Source organism: Dermacentor andersoni, chromosome 9, assembly GCF_023375885.2.
Source record: "Dermacentor andersoni chromosome 9, qqDerAnde1_hic_scaffold, whole genome shotgun sequence".
Taxonomy (NCBI): domain Eukaryota; kingdom Metazoa; phylum Arthropoda; class Arachnida; order Ixodida; family Ixodidae; genus Dermacentor; species Dermacentor andersoni.
In genome coordinates, this window is record NC_092822.1 from 122,017,156 (window position 1) to 122,033,901 (window position 16,746).

The 16,746-nt window shown below is 45.5% G+C and overlaps 1 protein-coding gene across 3 annotated transcripts in view; it reads right to left on the reverse strand.

Annotated features, from left to right (window-relative positions):
• Positions 1-16,746, reverse strand: part of LOC126529666 (muscle calcium channel subunit alpha-1-like) — a 607,411-nt gene that overhangs the window by 161,422 nt on the left and 429,243 nt on the right. For all 3 annotated transcript variants that reach the window (XM_055069938.1, XM_050177179.2, XM_055069937.1), the window contains exons 9-13: positions 16,460-16,563; positions 11,163-11,278; positions 4,990-5,034; positions 3,441-3,528; positions 2,617-2,777 (exon numbers count right to left, since the gene is read on the reverse strand). In XM_055069938.1, coding sequence (XP_054925913.1) covers positions 2,617-2,777; positions 3,441-3,528; positions 4,990-5,034; positions 11,163-11,278; positions 16,460-16,563 — 514 coding nt within the window. The remainder of the gene's footprint in view (positions 1-2,616; positions 2,778-3,440; positions 3,529-4,989; positions 5,035-11,162; positions 11,279-16,459; positions 16,564-16,746) is intronic.

Consider the following 16,746-nt stretch of genomic DNA (forward strand, 5'->3'; position numbering starts at 1 on the left):
AAACTAAAAATCCCCCAAAACTCAAGGAGTTTAAGATGTACCGAAATCAGCTAAATAAAGACATAACGCTAAGCAGACAAAACTATTTTCATGCGGAACTTGACGCTTGCTCTCGTAAGCCTGATCTATTGTGGAAAAAGGTTAACATTTTAAATCGAAGTAACTCGTCCCCAAAAACAGATAAACTTAAAATCGGTGAAGTCGTGATATCCGGTGGCGCCCTGACGAATATATTTAATAACTATTTTGTCCAGTGTGGCGATTATTTTCCAGTGTTTGAATTTTCAAGATTCATGCACCCTAGTAACCAATCTACTTTCTTTCTTGAGGTTGTTAGCGAAGAACAAGTTCGGTCTGTTTTTATGTATTTTCATAACAGCTCTAGTTGTCGTATATAGTTGACATTATCGCATATTTCGCCTAGCCTTCTTAATAATCTCAATAAATGTGGAACTGATTTAGGTCGTACTACAGTTCGCGAACTGCGCCACGTGATATGTTATGTCCTTCTACAATTTTAATATTGATTTCCTTGTAATGCATTAAATCGAATCAGTTTTGCGTTTGTCTTTTGTTAGATTCCTGTATGTTTCATGTATGCTCCTGTATGCCTTGTAAAGGGGACCGTGAGCTCTAGTCAAGCTGTTCAGCAGCTTTTACCCACGGCCCCTCCATCGTTTTGATGGAAATAAAGCCTATTATTATTATTATTATTATTATTATTATTATTATTATTATTATTATTATTATTATTATTATTATAACTGTTTCCTTATCTTCCTTCCACGACCGGCAGGACCACGAATAGGCGGCATGCTCCTCATCACAGTTGCCGCTCTTCAGTTTGTTCTCACAGGATTCGGCTGAATTTTTGTGGGCACATTTGGCACAGGTGAGTTCTGTGAACTGTGGCCAACTCTTTGACACTTAAAGCAACGGAGAGTACTTGGAATGTAGGGCCTGACTATGACCTTTATGTACCCTGTCTCGATGGTCTCCGGAAGCATACTTGCACCGAACGTTAGAATAATGTGCTTCGTTTCAATCTCTCTGCCATCGCATCTTATCTTAATTCATTTTATATTGACCACATTTTCGTCTTTCCAACCATTTAAATGTTCAAATTGGGTACGGTCCATCAGATCATCATCAGAGATGACAGCACGAGTGGTGTTCATCGTGCGGTAAGGGGTCACTCTTATTGGTATTTCGCAAACGACACTAGGGTATGTGACTTTTCATGTTGTTTCTTGTTGCGGAGTTGCAGAAGGAGATCTCCACTTGCCAACTTTGTAGCCTGACCCTATGGTCTCGGTCAAACGTTTCGCAACATAAGGTAATACAGCTCTTACGCTGATGTCTGGCTCCTCATTATAAATTACGTGAAAGCGGGCAAAATTTTGTCTTGTAGGCAAAAAATTGAAATACTTCGGTGCGCCTCCGTTTCTGGGGGCGATCAGAAAGCGCAGGAAAGGAACTAGCCATATATCTAGGATACGCTTGGGTGGTGGCGCGAACAACCCACCATGGAGCCCAACGCCAGGACGCATTGTCGCAAGCCGCCTAGCACGTTCTTCGGGAGTCTCCTCGGCACGCCTAGCCCACGCCTCTTGCCCACTCTTGTTCAGCTCTTGCCCGGCGCTCGCCCACGACTTTGGGATCGGTCGACTCGCGCTCAGCCTGTCGCCGCTTGCATTGCTGCTCCGTCGTTCTCGCTTGGCGCTCAGCCTCTCGATCGCCAGACGAATCCAGTGCATCCATAGCGCACACAGAGCCCGCAGCAACTGCCAGAGGAGGTGAACCCAGCGCGCCTCCGCCTACCCTCCTTCTCCGCGAAGCCCCACCTTATTTACTCCTCCCCCACTGCGCAGCATGTTCTCTCTCTCGACCTCCATGTGCCCTCCTCCTCTGGCGGCCACTTCCCTCTCCCATCTCGGCGGCCTCCATCCTAATCTCTCCGATTTCACAGACGGGGCACGTACGCTTCCGCGTAATATACTGGTACGTCGGAATAATACTTTCTACCCCGTTCCCGCGACTGACGCGCACCTCTGTGGCGTAAGGGACATAAGCTGAACTCAGAATGAGTTCAGAATGAGGATTGCAATGTGGGCTTGTTGGTAATGCATCTTCAAGTGGAGTACGGTAGCGCGATCCAAAGACGGGACAAAAGAAGACACATAGGGACACACACAGCGCTGTGTGCTTCCCTATGTATCTTCTTTTGTCCCGTCTTTGAATCGCGCTACCGTACTCCCCTTTCAGAATGAGGATCGAAGCAACGAAAAACGAGGAAGAGGAGACAGGAGCCTGCCTTAGTATTTTCATTATTATTATTATTATAGTAGTAGTAGTAGCAGTAGTAGTAGTAGCAGTCTCATTATTATTAATCGATGAATATACAAGACACAATAAACATGCCTCTCATAGCCACGTTGGACGACTTACAGAGCCTGCAGACAGCATACATCCACGTGTGTTTAAATAAATAACAAACATCCTTTGACGTAATAAACCGAGCTGCCACAACCATTCTGAGTTGCGCTAATATAGTGATACGCCAGGATAAACCAACTCGCCCAAAACGCCCCCCTTGTGAACGATCTGGCATTTCACCTTGAAAGTGGTCCAGCCAAGGCGGTTGCGTGTGATGTTCAGATGCCAGCGTCAACGTGTTCAGGAACACGAGTACGATGACGATCCAGTAGAAGGCTTGCGACTTCACACCCTTGCGGCAGGCACGCCGTAGCCTGCGGTTGGTACGAGTCAGCTGCTTGCTGCGTGTAAGAAAACGAAGTCGAAAAACGATTGGTCAGAGTGGGAGAGCATCGCTAAAGTCAAACTTTTCCTTCCCTTGCACATATAAATCGGAGTCCCCATTAGCGGTAGATTCATTCATGATGCTGGACGACAGAAAGCTATATTTCTGCTTAAGCAACCAATTTAATTAATTTCTTAAATGGCTCGTATACATAAAGCTGCCCTGTAAGCTGCTCTGTATACAGATGCTCCGTATGACGTGCTATGCGTGTTTACGCACAGCTAGCAATACAGAGCATCTCCTACGAGGACGGGAAGTGGAAAGCGTGCGCGTACTCATCCCAGTCCTTACTTTGCAAGCTGAAAGTATTCGTCTAGTGCGATTTACTTTACTCAGAGGCCATCAAGACACGCTTTACTCAGAGGCCATCAAGATGTCAAGCCGTTGACGCTTCAATGATCTTAACAGGTGGACATAAGTGTTAGCGCAAGAGCGGTCTTAGGAGAGTTGTTTTTTTCCATCGTCGACGTTGCAATCTTAGTCATTTAGGCTTAGTGTTCTCAGTTGCATATCCCACTACTTGTACTATCTGCAGGCGCTAAGAGCACCCTATGTAACAGGTATCCAGCCAGACCAAGCCGTCGCGCCCGAAAGCGTGCTCTGCTGAAGTGGCACGCACCTCTTGGATGCCCACCAGGACGGGACCACGACGTCGCCACTCGTCGTCTCCCCTTCCCGCTGTTGCTCCCGGTCGGTGTCTTGACTCGCTGCGCAGCCGCGCCAAAAACGGACTCGTGTGAGCACAGTCGCAAACAGTCGAGTGATTTCCGAATGGCGGCTGAAGAGTGGGCAGGCGCGGCACATATTCAAGCACGTAACTGAAGCATCCCGTAACAACTCCGCTAGAATCAGGACGCTTGCACTGCAAAGCTTTTCCAAGTAAGACATACAGGCAAACATTTTCTAAGAAATGCTAACTGAACTTCACTTAAACATACGCGTTCCCAGTCCAGTGATTGGCATGATCAATAAGTTTTGTTCTAAGCGAAGACTGAGAGAGAAGTGCTATCGTTGCAGTAGTTACTAAGTTTCGAGAAAACCACTAATGGCACATACAAAAGAACATAGCAAGAAATCGTTCACGTGCATGTATTAAGAGATCTCTCAATGCGTATGAGAACCCGAGTTCTTTTAGGATTGTTGCTATCAAGGTCTAAATTTATTTTCTAGTGGTCGCTTCGCGAAACAAAGTCGTGCTTGTCAACAATTAAGCGTAGTGAACATAAGCCGCGCCTTTCAATCCAGTTAAACTGTTGCGCCTTTGTAGATGGAGAAAAAGGTCATTTATGTAGAAAATTACTGCGACGTGAAACGTACAGCAATTTCAACAAGCAGCGGTTATGTCGTGGCGAGTGAAAGGTACGCGGCGTCTAGCATTTAAAAAAGCAATGCCCGAGGTAATACTCTGCTTGAAGAACCATCTGGCGTGTGCAAAAAAGCAGAAGCAAGCATAGTGCCACCTCAAACATCGCTATACACAAGAAAACAACGGACATCACTACTAAATAGCGGCACACAATAACATGCAGCGTATAACGTACCTGTCGTATTTCTCATGCACATGCACAACGACACAAAACGTGCTTATTGCACTGTGCCGTTGAGCTGCTCACCAGTACGGACTTTTATTTTCTCAAAGCCCCAATTAGGCGCAAACGCCACAACGATGGCTGAAGTTAGACCATGCAACTCACTAAAAAGTCATTTGCTCACCGCTATTCACAGTAATCACAATACCGCCACTGCAAATAAGGAGGAATAATACCGCACTAACGAAATAATTCTTCACCAAGAAATTTATGCTGAGAAAATATATTAACAGCTCTTTTGCATGGCCTACTTGAGACATCGCTGAGCTTTCGGTCGCTCTGCAATCTCTGATGGCGCACGCGGACCGAAAAGTTATTGTTGAGAAACCTATTGATAGTAATTGAAACAACATGGCAGCGGTTATGCAAAACACGCAAAAAAAAAAAAGGACCTGTAGCGAAGGCTCCCAGAAACAATTATTTTGAGCATCAAAACTTCCCGTGTGATAAAAATAAACCGGAAAGGAATACGACAGCTAAATAATCAGGGCGCTAGAGAGCGAGAGCATGCCATCCAGATTAAGCATATGGCTTGAGGGGGTCATTCCAAAGCGATATGAAGGCAAGGTTGGTGCTTACCAAGCCGGTCCTCTGCCGCCTCCTTGTCGTCGGCCTCTAAGTCCTCTGTGGAAAGATATGTCATGGCATGCGTCAGTCCCAGTGGACTCGGTTTTGAAATAGGTTTGTGAAGATCAGGAAACTACACATGTACACTGCTTTTCCATACAGTAATATATACATATATATATATATATTTATATATATGTACAGGGTGTTTCAGCGAACAATTTAAAACTTTTTTAGAGGTTGCCTGTGGCAGGTAGCTCCATTCTAGTTTATGAGCCGGTCTACTCGAAGCGGCGGACACTACTTGAAGACAAAATTGAAATGCGAAATCAACTAATTATCAGTTTACTAATTAACTTCGTGGCTAATTAGCTTATGACCCACATTGCAATTAGCAAATTCTAGCCGTGGAGTTCGCAAGGCGGATCCGCTTGGAACGGATTCTTAGGATGACAGCAGTTTCGAGATATAAATTCCCGAATTATGCGGAGAAATGTATTGGCGTTCCAATTACGTGTGTGCTTCAGTGCATGAAAAGACGTTTTGTTTACAAATTAACTGGAATGCCAACGCATTTCTCCGCAATGATCGGGAATTTATATCTCGAAACTGGACGTCATCTTGAAAATTTGTCCCAAGTAGATCCGCCGTGCGAACTCTACGGCTAGAGTTTGTAAATAGCAATATGGGCCATAATGTAATTAGCTAAAAACTTAATTAGTTAGTTGCTATTAATTAGTCGATCTTGCTTCTGAATTTTTTGTCCCAGTATTGCCCGCCGCTTCGAGTAGACCAGCTCATGAACTAGAATTGCGATATCTGCCGCAGGCAACTTTTAAAGACTTTTGAAAGTGTTCGCTTAAACCCCGTGTGTGTGTGTGCGCGCGTGCGCGCGTGCGCGCGCGTGCGTGCGTGCGTGTGCGTGTGCGTGTGCGTGTGCGTGTGCGTGTGTGTGTGTGTGTGTGTGTGTGTGTGTGTGTGTGTGTGTGTGTGTGTGTGTGTGTGTGTGCGTGCGTGCGTGCGTGCGTGTGTGTGCGCGTGCGCGATCATCCTGGCGAAACGCCAAGAAATCCTCCAGCATCTCATTAACGCTTGTTTCTCGCTCTGATATCAATTAGGCTTATACTTACATATCTGATCTACAGACATAGAAAAGATTCGACTAGAGATCTATAAAATTTCTATGAACACTCAAAAAATTTAAGGTCTTCGCCGATAGACGGCTCGCGATCACGTATGAGGTGACATGTTGATTTACATACTGCCTACAGACATTCCATTGACATTATATTAATACCCTCGGACTTTATAAAGCAAATGCCTGTTCGGCTCGTGTTGTGATAAAAAAAACTACCTCAATAAAAGATACTAGAGGCAGCTGGAAGGTTTAATAGTTGAGCCTAAAAGAGTAATTCAAGCCCATGAAATTTTGGTACGCTATTAAGCAAAGCTCATACGAGTGACCTGCAAGATTTCTTGTTCTGCTACTGTAGGGGTCAAGCCTGCGAAAGGAGATTGACAATAAGGGTGCAGCTAAACGAACTCCCCGGAGCATTTGAGAGAGCCGGTAATACTTCGCTTCTTGGTGTGGCGGTGAAACCCATTCGAATACAGAGACAACAACCACTCCGTGACGATCCGAGCGCCAGACGCCCACTATCTGCTGGTAAGTACACGGAAAGTACACGGTAACGTCCAAAAAATTCCCAGCGTAAGAGAGAAGGAACGTATAGAAAGCCAGGAAAGTTCACTTAAGGTGACATCAGCAATACTCATTTTCAATTCAATATAACATTCCACCATACAGCTTTTCTTCAATGTGGCTGCAACTACCATAACCATATGGAAAAGTGAGACCGTGCTGACATGTTATTCCAGAACATGAGAATCCCGTGAAAGTTCGTGAGCCTTTATCTTTTTCTTTTTTTGGTTTCAGATCAAATCATGCAGCTATTGCGGTACTCATCTTAGGCTCCGCAAAACATGAAATACCAAGCAGCAAGATTGTTAGTGACTTACGCCGGTCAGTTCGAACAATATTTTGAAATAGTGTCTATTTTTACTCTCCTACAATGGATAAACCACCAAAAATTTCCCATTCGCAAGGGTTATATTCTTATCCAACCGACCTGGGACAAGATAAGGTATCTCAACGAATCTGTGAGCGTTCAGCGTCACGACATGACAGAGCAAAGGTGGTTCTGATTTTTCCTTGCCCAAAGTAAACAACCTTTGTGCAAGAACTTCGAATTTAGCTCGACTTGAAGAGCTGCACCGTGTGATCATGGACACACACTAAAGCAGGACTATGACCGCAAGACGAAAGTCCTGTAGCCCTTCGATTCCAGCGTTCCTTGCAGCCACTGGCTCTTGCAGACATAAGTCTCAGCTGTTTTTGGACAAGAAGTGTGTCATTAAAAAGCTTACAGAACTCTGTAATGAGTCATCTTCTGAAATCTCTCCTACGGTTATTAGGGGCGTAGTATTGCAATTTTGTTAATTACATTTAAAATTATGGGGTTTCACGTGCCAAAACCACTTTGTGATTATGAATCCACTTTCTGATTACGTAGTGGGGGACTCGTGAAATATCGACTACCTGAGGTTCTTTAACGTCCACCTAAATCTAAGTACACGGTTGTTTTCGCATTTCACCCCAATCAAAGTGCGGCCGCCGTGGCCGGGATTTGATCACGCGACCTTGTGCTTAGCAGCCCGACACCATAGCCACAAAGCAACCGCGGCGGGTATTAATTACATTTATTGCACGAGTACGAAATACTTTATGAAAACATCAGAAACAAAGCTACCGTTGGCGGTGCACGAGGATTTATATCTTCTACATTTTGATTACAATTTTTTTTGTTTTTCAAGAGCACATCTGCACGTGTGAGCCATCATGATGCGCTACTGTTGTAACACTATGTTTCTCAGTGAATGTGAAGATACAGCCTTGAGCCGGTTAGATATGATGTTTTGTTCTCATATCAGTGAAAACGAAAGTACTGCAGAGGGTGTTTTATACAGGGGTTTAGCAATACTGCTGAAGAGTAAGAAATGTTTGAGTCGATCTATGTTTTAATTCGCGATGACTCACAATTGGAACAGCGGGGAGCTATCTTTTCTGGCTAATATCTGTTGACTGAATACTTCAGCGGCTCGTAATGGTCCATCTTACAGGCAATCTCCTTTTGATTTGCGTTCATATTAACCCTCATGATTGCGACTAAGGAAATCTTTTTAACGCCATAGCGTTAAGGGTCCCGTGTCGCAGAAAATCAGGTGTCGGCGTAGCGGGAGTTGTGCGTGAGCGAAAATTTCCGCATATATTTAAGTACATGCCACGCCTTGCTATATGACATGCGGTATATGCGGTTTATATTGCCGCCCCATTCTATCACTAAGGTTGCTAGCACCTTGTGTTACATTCTTGACAAATTTATTCCTCAGAATTTAGAGAATGACAGCCCACAAACAAATGCATAAAACAAAACACCGGCAGCACATGCCTTATATGTTAACTCTTATCAGACTTAAATATTAAAAGCGCAAAACAATAACATACACCTGCAAATGATGTGGTTCTTCTGGCATGGCTGTACTGCATCCGGGTCCGGCCCATGCAAGAGGCCAAATTTCTACCAGAAAGCTCGCCTTCGTGCATACCGTTCGCCGCCAGCGTTTCCAGGTAAACATTACGGTTACATAAGCTGCAATTGCCGGGAAGCGTGATAGGTGGTCAAGGCTCTTTGAATGCTATCGCATTCCACTTTTGAAGACGAAGCTTAAGCGTCCTCAAAATTTTTCGTTATCCCCTTGATTTTAAGGTAAACACCAGGTGACGCTATGTCAGTGGTGCGCGCTAACGAATATTTCCGCTCCTTCTTTCAATCATGCGACTTCCTGAGACTCAAGATTTTGCACCGCAAGATTGATTCTTCTTCCTAACTTATCGTTTCATACCATGCGACCATGTTCCAATTGCTAATGCTATAGAGCGTGAAAAGCGTGGAAGTCAATAATGGTGTTTCGGTCTTCATTAACTTCTTTGGAAGACAGGCTAACAAAAGGAGGACGTTCGCTTGTTCGTTTGTGTGTTCTTGTATGTACAAATATGGTTGCTTAGCGCCCGAATCGCAAACAAATAATTTTCTTTTACACACACAACGACCCCGCAGTCTTTCAGGAAAGAAAAAGGAAATAAACAGCTAAAGCGTCTTCCGGACGTCTTTTGACTGAATAAAAAAGCCACTGCAGTGTGATTATTTCCCTTTTGCTTCCGAAATACGGGTAGCATGCAGGCCGAATCGATCGTCCACCATGCGCTTGCAAGGCTTCACGCTTCAACCATGGCTGGCCTAGCGAAATAATCGCCCTGGACGGGGCCCCAAGATTCCACTGAGTCAATCACATCCGAAGAACGATCCGTATTTGTCACTGCATTCGCCAACGTCGACAATGTGTAAGGTAGACAGGTCGTTATGCACCTCGCTAAAGGAGGTGAGACGACACTACGAAACGCTGCGACGGCCTACGACCGCATAGCGTTGGCACGACAGCGCGTGCATCATTACGGTACCCACAAAACATTGCGTGTTACTGCGCCCACGGGTTGAACGAAAGACACTCGCACCCGACCCATGAGCAGGGCGGCTTCGTAGAAAACTTGACGCCACCCGGCAATCTAAATTTGGGGGTGTACATGCGTGCTTCTAGGCAGAAGAGATTCCATCACTCAAAGCAACGGACACGGATCTATGCATACATCCATACGATCTATACGGGTCAATGCGGATCTATGCAAAGTGGATCTGGGTAATTGCTCAGAGGCCAATTGCAGTGACAGTGCGTCACACTGCCGCTTTCATCGAGTACCAAATGGTTCGGCATGCGCAGCGCCCGCCAGTGGCGCGAGAAAGCGCCGGTATCCGAGTATTGCGTTTAATTCGCTGAGCCCTGCACTAGATCACAGGTCATGGCTGGTAGGCTCCTGTCGAAGACGCGCGATGCGCTAGGCCTTTGTCCTGCTGAGCCTCAAGAAGTAGTTCCGTTACAGATGCCAAAAGCATGAAGAGGAATTGTTGAGCAACAACGGTCACGCCGTGGTCGTGAACCAAATGCACGAACAGTTCGGATGGACAGTTATGAAGGCCAAGCAGTCTGCTCAGAGCACAAGCAAGTCTTTACATAAGTGTTCAAACAACATACCGAAGTGAATCGCCATTATAGCATAGAAAACTTTCCGTGGTTTCTGCAACAATGCCTTGCGACAAAAATACCAGCTTTCCTGTGAAATAAAGAATGCGCTCCGGGGCGCAGTAACCACAACTCGTGCGCAAGTAAAACAGCAGCTATGATCACCTAATTTGTCGCTTCGAGTTGCTCTGAGTTCTACCACTAGCGGTGACAGACTGGTCTCTAGTGCCACGAGTGGCGCTTACCAACGTAACGTAGGAATTCAACGTGCCTAATAAATAGCCATGAAAGTGGATGGAGCGACGATCACCGTCATTGCACAGTTGGCTGGTCCCTGGATGAGCCATGCGGAAGCATTGGGTTGGGCTCCAAGCAGTGGCAAGATTTTTCCTTTTTTCTCTACTTTACTTTCTTTAACTTTATCATAAATGTCAATGAAAGACTAAAGGTTACTCTCGTTATGGAATACTTTGCATGTAAACGAAAAACTATTAATTTGCTCTATGGTTTTCTTGACTTCACTTTTTAGTTGTTTTCTTGCGTGGCGTCATGGGAACGGCTTTAGCTTACGTAGGGGCCTGCGCAACCTCGGTGCCGCTGTGTCCAGAATTTTGTTTTCTTCCGGGCAAAGGGGGGGGGGGGGGGGGGGGTTGAAGCACTTGAGTGGGGACGGGGGCGGCGAAGAGGGGGGGGGGGGGCACATGCCCAGTTTGATTTCCTCCCCTCGCTACGCCACTGCCTCGACGATGTGGATCTGTGGCGATAGGAAATGTTCTGGGGCAAATCAAATACCAGCTAACATTTTCCTTAAGTGTTCGAAACATCCCTCCTAGTGTGCTCTTTGTTGTCTGTGAGCAATAAACGAGCCATGGTTTACGCACATAATCCGTGGTTGTGAAACGTGACAGACCACAAGAGGGCGATGCTCGTGTGCGTGAACACCGGTGCGTGTGTGTGTACAGGGAGGACAACAGGTGCCGACTGCTTACCCGCTTGCGTGATCCAGTCCAGGTATCCTCGGAGGTCTTCCTCGATCTGCTGCTTCTCGCGCAGCTTGTGGAAGTCGCCGCGTGCCTTCGCCTTCTCCCTCTCTTTGGAGAACTCCCTGCGTGGAGGATAAGGCGAGCACAAAAAAAAAAAGAAATGAAATGCAGCAAGCATTGCAGTAATTGGGCATTTAAAGTGTGGCTGCAGATACAAGGTTCAGCTCTCGTGCACGCGAAGTGGTGCGTAACTACGTGGCGTTAAAAGGGAGCTCTAGATCGAAATCTCTTATGCAGATACTAGTGAACGAAGAAATCGTTTTCTTACCAACAACTGCACAAATTTTGTACAATGTGCTTGCGTTCAAAGGAAAGTTACGTATAGTCACTGCAGGAAGGATATTTTTTATTTAACAATAACGGTAGGAGGCTGCGCCTATGAGAGACGTTTGCAAGATGTATCCACTTGAAATGAATTTCTAGGATAACAGAAGTTTCGAGACATTATTTTCCAATGTGCTTGACGAAATACATGAGTGTTAGTTACTTTAGTGCTTCAATGCATAGAAGAGCGTTTTGTTGAATTGAATTCTGGGGTTTTACGTCCCAAAGCCACGATATTATTATGAGGCACGCCGTAGTGGGGCATTCCAGATTAATGTTGACGGCCAGGGGATCTTTAACGTACCCCCAAAGCACGGGGCCAGGGGTGCTTTTGCATTTCGCCCCGATCGAAGTGCCGCCGCCGCGGCCGGGATTTCACCACGCGACCTCGTGCTTAGACGCACGAGGTCACGTGCTTAGTCGCACCATAGCAGCTAAGCCACCGCGGCAAATAAAGAAGAGAGCGTGTTGATACAAATGAAAGTGGGACAACAGAGCATTATCTATACGGCGAGTTTAATGGCGCATATCGCGAAACTGGTGTCATTCAGGAAATTCATTCTAATTAGATAGGTCCTGCAAAATCAGCGACTACAGTTTGTAAATTCCAATATGTGCCGCAAAGTAATTAAGAAGGTTATTAGTGAACTTTTGTGAAGCATTTTAATATGTGTTTCAATTTCTCGTGCAAGTAGTGTCTGCCTCCCTGAATTATCCAGGTCAAGGACTAGAATTATGTTATCCGCCATACGCGATTTTTACGATTTCCACAGAACTTAAAAAAGGATCACCCTTTAGAAGCAAAGTCCGGCTACGCTCGATTTATATCTGTAATTTTTTCGACTTCCTAAATTGATTGCTTATTTTACTCTTTCAGGCAAGCTTTTTCCCTAGCTTGATGTTTGAATGTTGAGCCCTATAGGCTCAACCCCTTGATGTTTGAGCCCTATAGGCTCTACTGTATTCAAACGTTACGATTCCTTAATCCACAGCAACAGAGCACACGCGATTTTTTCGGCAAAACAGAAGTGGTTTTTTGGAGAATCATATGGAATTAACCATTTCTATACGCAGTCCTACGTCTCCCAATGCATCGCGCCTCACTGCGTGCTTTGGCCGAAATGCGTGTTCTGCGCGCACTTAGAGAAATTGGCATGATTGGGCACTTGTGCGATTACTTCTCATTGCCTCTCTTTTGGAGACGTTAAAATATCCGCCTGCTTAAGTTTTCCACGGTATGTACCGAGCCATTAAGGCGCCTGTTAACAAGGTCGAGCCTGTTCAGTTGTCAACACACATCAGAAGAAAACAGGGCGACTTCATATTAGGCCACAAAGTCGTGTATGCTGATGCCCGTGAAGAGCTGTACACTTATACGACTTGGGCGCCCTCTTGGAAAGCAATACAATAGCGCAATATGAACCTGGCAACGTTTAACGCAAGAACATTATCTAGTGAGGCGAGTCTAGCAGTGCTATTGGAAGAATTAGAGGGCAGTAAATGGGATATAATAGGGCTCAGTGAAGTTAGAAGGCCAAAAGAAGCATATACAGTGTTAAGAAGCGGGCACGTCCTGTGCTACCGGGGCTTAGCGGAGAGACGAGAACTAGGAGTCGGATTCCTGATTAATAAGAGTATAGCTGGTAACATACAGGAATTCTATAGCATTAACGAGAGGGTGGCATGTCTTGTTGTGAAACTTAATAAGAGGTACAAAATGAAGGTTGTACAGGTCTACGCCCCTACATCCAGTCATGATGACCAGGAAGTCGAAAGCTTCTATGAAGACGTGGAATCGGCGATGGGTAGAATGAAAACAAAATACACTATACTGATGGGCGATTTCAATGCCAAGGTAGGCAAGAAGCATGCTGGAGACAAGGCAGTGGGGGAATATGGCATAGGCACTAGGAATAGCAGGGGAGAGTTATTAGTAGAGTTTGCAGAACAGAATAATATGCGGATAATGAATACCTTCTTCCGCAAGCGGTATAGCCGAAAGTGGACATGGAGGAGCCCGAACGGCGAGACTAGAAATGAAATAGATCTCATACTCTGCGCTAACCCTGGCATCATACAAGATGTGGACGTGCTCGGTAAGGTGCGCTGCAGTGACCACAGGATGGTAAGAACTCGGATTAGCCTAGACCTGAGGAGGGAACGGAAGAAACTGGTACATAAGAAGCCGATCAATGAGTTAGCGCTAAGAGGGAAAATAGAGGAATTCCAGATCAAGCTACAGAACAGGTATTCGGCTTTAAGTCACGAAGAGGACCTTAGTGTTGAAGCAATGAACGACAATCTTGTGGGCATCATTAAGGAGTGTGCAATAGAAGTCGGTGGTAACTCCGTTAGACAGGATACCAGTAAGCTATCGCAGGAGACGAAAGATCTGATCAAGAAACGCCAATGTATGAAAGCCTCTAACCCTACAGCTAGAATAGAACTGGCAGAACTTTCGAAGTTAATCAACAAGCGTAAGACAGCTGACATAAGGAAGCATAACATGGATAGAATTGAACAAGCTCTCAGGAACGGAGGAAGCCTAAAAGCAGTGAAGAAGAAACTAGGAATTGGCAAGAATCAGATGTATGCGTTAAGAGACAAAGCCGGCAATATCATTACTAATATGGATGAGATAGTTCAAGTGGCTGAGGAGTTCTATAGAGATTTATACAGTACGAGTGGCACCCACGATGATAATGGAAGAGAGAATAATCTAGAGGAATTCGATATCCCAGAAGTAACGCCGGAAGAAGTAAAGAAAGCCTTGGGAGCTATGCAAAGGGGGAAGGCAGCTGGGGAGGATCAGGTAACAGCAGATTTGCTGAAGGATGGTGGGCAGATTGTCCTAGAAAAACTGGCCACCCTGTATACACAATGCCTCAAGACCTCGAGCGTACCGGAATCTTGGAAGAACGCTAACATAATCCTAATCCATAAGAAAGGCGACGCCAAAGACTTGAAAAATTATAGACCGATCAGCTTACTGTCTGTTGCCTACAAAGTATTTACTAAGGTAATTGCAAATAGAATCCGGAACACCTTAGACTTCCGTCAACCAAAGGACCAGGCAGGATTCCGTAAAGGCTTCTCAACAATAGATCATATTCACACTATCAATCAGGTGATAGAGAAATGTGCGGAATATAACCAACCATTATATATAGCTTTCATTGATTACGAGAAAGCGTTTGATTCAGTCGAAACCTCAGCAGTCATGGAGGCATTGCGGAATCAGGGTGTAGACGAGCCGTATGTAAAAATACTGAAAGATATCTATAGCGGTTCCACAGCCACTGTACTCCTCCATAAAGAAAGCAACAAAATCCCAATAAAGAAAGGCGTCAGGCAGGGAGATACGATCTCTCCAATGCTATTCACAGCGTGTTTACAGGAGGTATTCAGAGACCTGGATTGGGAAGAATTGGGGATAAGAGTAAATGGAGAATACCTTAGTAACTTGCGCTTCGCTGATGATATTGCTTTGCTTAGTAACTCAGGGGACCAACTGCAATGCATGCTCACTGATCTGGAGAGGCAGAGCAGAAGGGTGGGACTAAAAATGAATCTGCAGAAAACTAAAGTAATGTTTAACAGTCTTGGAAGGGAACAGCAGTTTACGATAGGTAGCGAGGCACTGGAAGTGGTAAGAGAATACATCTACTTAGGACAGTTAGTGACTGCTGATCCAGATCATGAGAGTGAAATAATCAGAAGAATAAGAATGGGCTGGGGTGCGTTTGGCAGGCATTCGCAGATCATGAACAGCAGGTTGCCATTATCCCTCAAGAGAAAAGTGTATAACAGCTGTGTCTTACCAGTACTCACGTATGGGGCAGAAACCTGGAGGCTTACGAAAAGGGTTCTACTTAAATTGAGGACGACGCAACGAGCTATGGAAAGAAGAATGATAGGTGTAACGTTAAGGGATAAGAAAAGAGCAGATTGGGTGAGGGAACAAACGCGCGTTAATGACATCTTAGTTGAAATAAAGAAAAAGAAATGGGCATGGGCAGGACATGTAATGAGGAGGGAAGATAACCGATGGTCATTAAGGGTTACCGACTGGATTCCGAGGGAAGGGAAGCGTAGCAGGGGGCGACAGAAAGTTAGGTGGGCAGATGAGATTAGGAAGTTTGGAGGATCAACATGGCCACAATTAGTACATGACCGGGGTAGTTGGAGGAGTATGGGAGAGGCCTTTGCCCTGCAGTGGGCGTAATCAGGCTGATGATGATGATGATGATGATGACAATAGCGCACATCTTTTATAACTTTAATTATGTCATCTTTCTCAACTTCCGTACCACAAATGTGTTTCTTCCCGCTCGAGTTCAAGAAGAGATAATAAAATACTATACATATGAGATACAAGGCCCCATTTATAGCTACTGGTTAAGGATCGGTTCAACAACCAAGGGGCTAACTACGCGAGACTTGCAGCGTCTCTTTTCCCTAGACTATCACGAGTTTAGCAATTGCTTCAGGCGATATCGTAACGTCCTTCGCCGCACAGGTCAGAGTTCAGCATGGGCTGACAATATTGTTTTGCCATAGGCAGATCACTGCTAACCTTCTGAGCATTAATGTCAGTGTGTGGGGTTCACTGAGCCGGTCTTAAAACTGCGCCTTCCTGGAGCATAATCACATATAGAGTCGTGCAAGGAAACACGTCTACAGAAAGGCGATCTTGGATTCTTCGGAAAATCGGCTTCCCTTCCTCGCCGGATACGCTACCTTGGAGAGCAATGCCCTGGCTTTCCTTGTGTTCGGCCTGGGATTGCCATAAAACACTTCCTGAAGCACCGCGATCGCCATAAAAACTTCGCGTGGCCGCTTTGAGAATCGAGTCGGAGACGTGAGCCGCGCTTCCTTCGGCGAGGAGATCAGCGAGATATGCCAGGCGGATCACTCACCCGCTCAGGACACCCAAAACGAGGTTCAGGACAAAAAACGATCCTAGGATGATGAGGCTGATGAAGTATATCCACGGCCATTCGTTGCCCATTGCGTCGTTGATCTGCGTCCGTGGCAAAGAACAGAAGAAGCGTTATAGCCGTGCGAACTCGAAGGTGGCCGATCAGGCAGCCGACCCGGTGTGTGTTATACGGCCGCTAGTATAGCTGCAATATATGTATAGTCATAAAAACCAATAGCATCGGCCGCATCACGCGTTGTTTGACAGTCCTTTCTTTACTTACTT